This window comes from Xenopus laevis, chromosome 1S (assembly GCF_017654675.1).
Source record: "Xenopus laevis strain J_2021 chromosome 1S, Xenopus_laevis_v10.1, whole genome shotgun sequence".
NCBI classification, from domain to species: domain Eukaryota; kingdom Metazoa; phylum Chordata; class Amphibia; order Anura; family Pipidae; genus Xenopus; species Xenopus laevis.
The window spans coordinates 88,380,153-88,387,130 of record NC_054372.1 but is presented as its reverse complement, the minus strand read 5'-3'; the positions used below and the strand labels follow the sequence as shown (position 1 = coordinate 88,387,130).

At 43.4% G+C, this 6,978-nt stretch overlaps 1 protein-coding gene across 2 annotated transcripts in view; it reads right to left on the bottom strand.

The window, feature by feature from the left end:
• ppp1r3b.S (protein phosphatase 1 regulatory subunit 3B S homeolog) overlaps positions 1–6,729 on the bottom strand; it is a 19,570-nt gene extending 12,841 nt beyond the window's left edge. Inside the window, exons 1-2 of one of the 2 annotated variants that reach the window (XM_018236843.2) lie at positions 6,491–6,729; positions 878–1,008 (exon numbers count right to left, since the gene is read on the bottom strand). In XM_018236843.2, coding sequence (XP_018092332.1) covers positions 878–912 — 35 coding nt within the window. In that variant the 5' untranslated portion in view covers positions 913–1,008; positions 6,491–6,729. 2 annotated transcript variants of the gene reach the window in all.
• Positions 6,730–6,978: the final 249 nt, after the last annotated feature.

Sequence of the window (6,978 nt, the reverse complement as noted above, 5' to 3'; positions counted from 1 at the left end):
GTAAATGCATTTAAAAATTTCAGCTTGCCCCTCCTCTATGCCTTAGACATAGAGGAGGGGCAGGCAATTACTTTCCATTCAGCACTCACTAGATGTCACTGCACTCCCCAAATTCCCCAGCTCTCTTTACTATTTAGTTGTGTAACTAGTGCATGGGGATGTACATCAGGTCCCTCTTTATGGTGCACAAACAAGATTTTGAGACAATGCAAAGCTTGCCTTAATAAAAAGGGTCAAGTTTAAGACAACTTTTTATTTTTTTGTGTTTTTTATTAATTGTCCACTCCAGTTTTGGAATTTCTATTGCCATCTGGGTGCTATGCTAATTTGGTCCATAGCAACCAGATTCAGAAAATCAGAATGAATGATAAATAGCAGAGGACCTCAGAAAAAAAAAAAAAAAATATATAAAATTTAAATTGTAGTTCCATAAGTTATATGTTCTGTGGATGCTGTATCAAACAACCTTGACATCTAGGTAGTATTTTAAATGACAAGCTGGCAAATAGCAGAACAAAAATAAATTAAAAACACTACTAAAATGAAGACCAAATGAAACAAATAATGTAAGGGAAATTTCTAAAAGCACAAGTGATGCCCTAATTCACCTTTTGGCTGAGCTCACCATGTACTACTTTTAGCCCTACAGTGGGTACAGTGGGTACAGTAGCACAGTTTAGAAACATATGCTTTAAAAAAAATGTGCATCTGTACAGCTAAAAAGCAAAATGGTTATACTTTTGACTAAAAACACAGTTCTAAACAGTTATAGCCACTTCAACATACATCAAGGAAGAAGCATTGAAAATGGGGAGAGAGAGATTATGGAAGACAATACATTAATAGTGAACTAAAGTTTTAAATATTGCAATATTACCTGGATGAGTTCATATGTGATGAGGTCCAGGGCATTTAAAATGCCTGAATGTCGAGTTGCCGATGAAGAATACAAATACCCAGAAGCAAGGACAGAGTGGAAACAGAATTGGTGCCGCGGGAAACCGTTGTCTACTGGGAGAAATAAAAGAGGAAATTAAAACTGCACGTAGACATGAACACACTCCCCTCTATTTGCCTTGTGATGTTAAAGTTTCTAGTCTCCTCCTCACTGGTCCTTCGATTTAGGCATTTACTGCCATCTAGTGGAAATATTTTTTCTTCTAACAATACCAGTAAACCCCCGATTCTCTAAAGAATCGTTAATGAAAGAATGGTAACAACAGTGAGGCAGCAAAATGCGATGGGTGCTGATTCACTCTCCATCCCCAGGCAGCAACTGGCGACGCTAATTTGTGGGGATGTAGAGTGAATCTGTGCCTATTGCTTGTTATTACCTATCTGCTATTAGAATTCTTAAATTTTGAGTTTATTGGTAGTAAAGTGTTACTGAAAAATTTCTTTATAAACAACATTTTTTGTGAAAATGTTCTCCTGTCCTTGAATGAGTTCTCCCTGGTGAGCTGTACTTAAAATCTTGACTTTAACATCAGATGAACGCTGCACTCTTGAAAATGCAACATAAAGTTGACCATGACCAAACACAGGCTCAGATAGGTAAATGCCGACTTTATCCAATGTTTGTCCTTGTGATTTGTTGATTGTCATGGCAAATGCAGCCTTAATGGGGAATTGTCGTCGTTTAAGTTTAAAAGGTAATTCCCGGTCAGAACTGGTAAGGTCAATTCTGGGAATCAAAACAGTATCACCGCTATGGGATCCTGTAAGCACTTCTGCCTTGATAACATTTTGTCTCATGCTCTTCACAACCAACCGTGTACCGTTACATAAACCTTGCTTAGTGTTAGGGTAGGGGCACACGGCGCGATTTCGCCGCGATTCTGCGCTGGGCGAGTTGTCGCTGCGTTTTTTAAGCCGAAATAGCTTTGCTAACTTTGGCGCTGGCGTCAATGCAAATCGCGGCGAAATCGCTGCGCTAATTCACACGCGGCGATTCTTTTTCTACTGTCGCCCGGAAACGCTCAGCGAGGCAACTTCGGACGACAATAGAAAACGAATCGCCGCGTGTGAATTAGCGCAGCGATTTTGCCGCGATTTGCATTGACGCCAGCGCCAAAGTTAGCAAAGCTATTTCGGCTTAAAAAACGCAGCGACAACTCGCTTAGCGCAGAATCGCGGCGAAATCGCGCCGTGTGCCCCTACCCTTAAGGTTTCTTAACAGCATGACTATTGTTCCTACTTTGAGTATAAGATTGTGTTGTGGTAATCCAGCATTGTTGATAGTGTTTAAATATTCTAATGGGAAGTTAAGTTTCTCACTTTCGTCTTCAGAATCAATACAGTCAGTACTCAGAAAGACACAGCTTTGTCCAGGAAGTAATGCAATCACTTGGTTGTTTATCATGTCAACATCAATATTTTTTGGAGATAATATAGCCCGTTTTGCTAAAAATGGCCACCCACGCAGGTACGCAACCGGTTCCCCTCCTAGAGTGACGCTAGCGCCGCCATTAGACAAACTTGCAAAGGAGTAGCAAGATGGCCGACGCTTATACAGACTTTAGTGGGCGGATGACAAACTCGCAGAGGAGTAGCAAGATGGCCGACGCTTATACAGACTTTAGTGGGCGGATTTGGCAGTGGGCGGATGACAAAGTCGCAGAGGAGTAGCAAGATGGCCGACGCTTATACAGACTTTCGTGCAGGTACGCAACCGGTTCCCCTCCTAGAGTGACGCTAGCGCCGCCATTAGACAAACTTGCAAAGGAGTAGCAAGATGGCCGATGCTTATACAGACTTTAGTGGGCGGATGACAAACTCGCAGAGGAGTAGCAAGATGGCCGACGCTTATACAGACTTTAGTGGGCGCATTTGGCAGTGGGCGGATGACAAAGTCGCAGAGGAGTAGCAAGATGGCCGACGCTTATACAGACTTTCGTGCAGGTATGCAACCGGTTCCCCTAGTGTGACGGTGAGCGCATCTGCCTCCCTAGATCCTAACCTTCCAGCGGTCGCCGCCTGAGTGAGCAGGAAAGAAGAGGCGGCGGGAGGCAGAAGGAGACGGTGAGCGCATCTGCCTCCCTAGATCCTAACCTTCCAGCGCATCTGCCTCCCCGATCCTAACCTGTTCTGATCCTAACCTTCCAGCACATCTGCTAATCGAAGGCCGCATCTATGTCTTTCGGCTGAAGTTGCGCGCGCATCTCATAGATCCTAACCGAAGTTGCGTGCGCATCTGCCTCCCCTCCACTCGGGACATAGATAGGCCTTCGGTTAGTATATAGGATAAACTGGAACAAAACATTGTTTTGTGTATCAAGCCAATTTTTCAATCACAATCAGATGACAAAGCATCCCACTGTTATACAGTTATAATTCCTATTTTGTACCAAATTGTTTCAATCACACACACAAAAAAGTCTTTCTTCAGCTAAACAAAGCAAACAGGGAAACTGGGGCTATTACCGTTAATTCAAATTACCTTCTTTGCGTGCCCAAACACGGAGTAGCTTTAATCTCCATGTTTAGCCTTTTTTGGCAGGATTCTGATATGACCAAATCCAAGAGCTTGCTGAAACTAATCCAAACCCTTCATATACCCAGTTTTTCAGCATCCAGCGGTACCCGACCCGAGTAACTGAGATTGCAGTCACTTTTAATCATTCCTATACCAACAGCACACTTCGGGAGAGACTGCAATATCCCACAATGCCCTCTGTTGGTTATATGAAACAGTGCGCCCTCTGTTGGTTATATGAAAGAATAACAGTGACTGCAATATCACACAGCACCCTCTGTTGGTTATATGAAAGAATAACAGTGACTGCAATATCACACAGTGCCCTCTGTTGGTTATATGAAAGATTAACAGTGACTGCAATATCACACAGTGCCCTCTGTTGGTTATACGAAAGATTAACAGTGATGGCAATATCAAACAGCACCCTCTGCACATGGTAGTGGGACAGTGGGACAATGTACACAGTAATCCGTTTGGCAATTCTCTGTCACCATCAACTTTGCAAAGAAGTCCGGTTGATCGCTGGGGGGGTCGCTTTGGCAGAATGTGTGCTACTGGGAGACAGGGCTGTAGTTGTGTCTAGGCTTATACTAGAGTCAATAAGTTTTCCCAGTTTTCGTAGGTAAAATTAGGTACCTCGGCTTATACTCGGGTCGGCTTATACTCGAGTATATACAGTACATTGGCATTTTTGTTTTTTGCGAGCACTTACAAGCATTTTCTTACTTGTGAATTAGGCTCATTGCATATTCAAATTGATTCCTTATGGGAGAATCGGTATTCGGCCAAATCGAGCATCCCTACTATTTATCTCAGAAAGCGTTTAAAAAAGCGTTCATAAAAGTGTTTTTAGAATAGACCCTATTCAGTGGACATGTAAAAGGAGGGCTACAGTGCCTCTTTAAGACCCTGGACCAGGTGGAGAGGGGTGCCAGTACGCACCTGCATCCCCCTACATCCTGCCCTCTGGTCTGCACAAATGCCATCCAGTCTAACTGGAACAAGAGAACAGCAGCAATATACAGTCTTCAGTGGCAAAAAGAGTCAGTGATCAAGAAGTTAGGCCACTGCTGGCCACTTCTATAATGGCTTAAAGGAATTGTTCAGTATCAAAATAAAAACTGGGTAAATAGATAGACTGTGCAAAATAAAAACATGTTTCTACAATAGGCAAAAATCTAATGTATAAGGGCTGGAGTGACTGGATGTTTAACATAACAGGACACTACTTCCTGCTTTTCAGCTCTCTTGGTTTACACTGACAGGTTACCCTGGTTACCAAGCAGTAACCAGAGACTTGAGGGGGGCCACATGGGTCATATCTGTTGCTTTTGAATCTGAGCTGAATGTTGAGGATCAATTGCAAACTCACTGAACAGTTATGTCCCATGAGCCCCCCCCCTTCAAGTCGCTGACAGAGTTAGAGAGCTGAAAAGCAAGAAGTTGGGTTCTGTTCCGTTAGACATCCAGTCACTCCAGCCCTTATAGATTACATTTTTTTTTCTATTTTGCACAGCCTATTTACCCAGTTTTATATTTCCTGCAATTATCAGCCTATCCCTGCTAACTAATCAAACTAACTTACCCCAACCAGGTGTCAGGGAATGGAAGAGATATTCTTAAATTTGCACAGTCCTCAACTACTCTTGGCTTGATCTTCATCCCTAGGATTAGGGTAAATGCTTTGAATGCTAGCATTATTTTTTAAATGTATGCCAATTGCAGATATGGCCAATAGCTCAATTACAGGGAGCTTCCACTTTAATTTTAGCAGAATGCGAACATGGTCAACTTTGAGATCTCCTTTGAGTGCTGCAAGTCCAGGAGAAAACTATAGAAAGTTCTGTATCAGTTCAAACTTTGAGAGAACTAGTGGATATAATTTACTGTGGAAGTAGAATGGTAAACATAGTTCTGCCTGTATTTCAAAATATGGCAATAATAAAAAAAGTAGTAATTTTTTCTATAAAGCTACAAAAGATGTGTCAAAAGTTGATACAACCACGTTATTAGAACTGTCTGAACGGTCAGGAGATCAAATTAAAGTATTACGTTAGAGAAATGTGCGTGTGCACCAAGAATAAAAGGCTGAACAGCTGGGTGATAAGAATTTGCAGTGCCATCTCCCACCATTAGATATCACTATAACAAGAAAAATCAGGATGATCACAATGACTCTTTTCCAGAATTGAGGGCAAGGTCACATGGAGCGTTTCGGGGAGATTTAGTTGCCTGGCGACTAATCGCCTCGTCTTTGCGGCGACCAATCTCCCAGAACGCCTTCCCTCTATGCACTGGCTAAAATGAAAAATCCCTGGCTCTAATCACACGCGGCGATTCGTTTTCCAAAGTCGCCCGAAGTTGATTCACAAGGAAACTTCGGGTGACAGTTATCACTAAAGCGATTCACAAGTTGTACTGGTCAGCATTGAAAGTATCAGTCAGGAACACGAGAGGAGAAAACATAATCCATGACCAAGTGCCAGATTTCCCAAAAAGATTCCAAAGAAGCCCAAAGTGACAGTGGGAGGAGAATAGGGAGACTGAGTGATTTGCGCAACTCTATACAAATACGCCTGCTAGTCTTGTACCAGAAATAGTCCCTGTGATAAGCCTGCTCTTTATAGTGGGAAAGTGAAGCCGAGTAGGTTCTGAGCCATTTATCACTAGTTCATAAAAACACAGAGCCCAAGTAATGTAGTGACACTCAGACTCCATTTAGGCTGTGTGCCAAGCTCCCAGACCAACCCCAGTCACAATACAAGTAGGTCCTATTTCGTGCTCTATATAACCGGGTGCTCCCAATCACCCAACACATGAGCCTACGTTATTCCTTCCATTAAGCAAATATAAGGGTCCATCACGTGTAGACAGCCTATCATCCACGTTACGCATTTACAATACAAGGAGAGACCATGCGACCTCCCCCAGAATCGAATGGACGCAGTAGTCCAAGCACCCAGCGTTTCGTTAATTCACCAAACCCTCATTTTCCGATTCCATTTCCCATACCTTACAGGTAACACGTTCACAGAACCTGGCAGGTAAGAGTACGACAGGGCTTCCGGGACGCAGCTCTGGGCTCTCTCATACCGGCAACGAAGTTGGAAGTTGAAAGCTTATCGACTCAACGCCGGCAGCAGAACCCACTAGCACCGCACAGAGATCTCTCATTGTTAAAAAAGCCGGCGTTCCATCCCACTCAGCTGTTCACGTGACAGGAGCCCGCCAACCAATAAGAAGCATCTGAACTGCGCAGGGAAGCCAATTAGGTCAGTAGTAGCGAATGGGATAGCGTTCTAGGCCCCACGTGATCACGTGTACGCCGCTAGTTGCGTGAAGTGCTTGGTTATAGAGCTGTATGCCTGGGGGTGGGGAGGAGTGCTGGGCTGGCTATGGAAGCCTTTCTGCCCAGTTTCCCTATCAGTTTCATTTTCCTAGCTGATTACAGCTAGTTTGTTTAATTGTGAGAATTAAAGCTGGCCATAGTTGCAAAGATC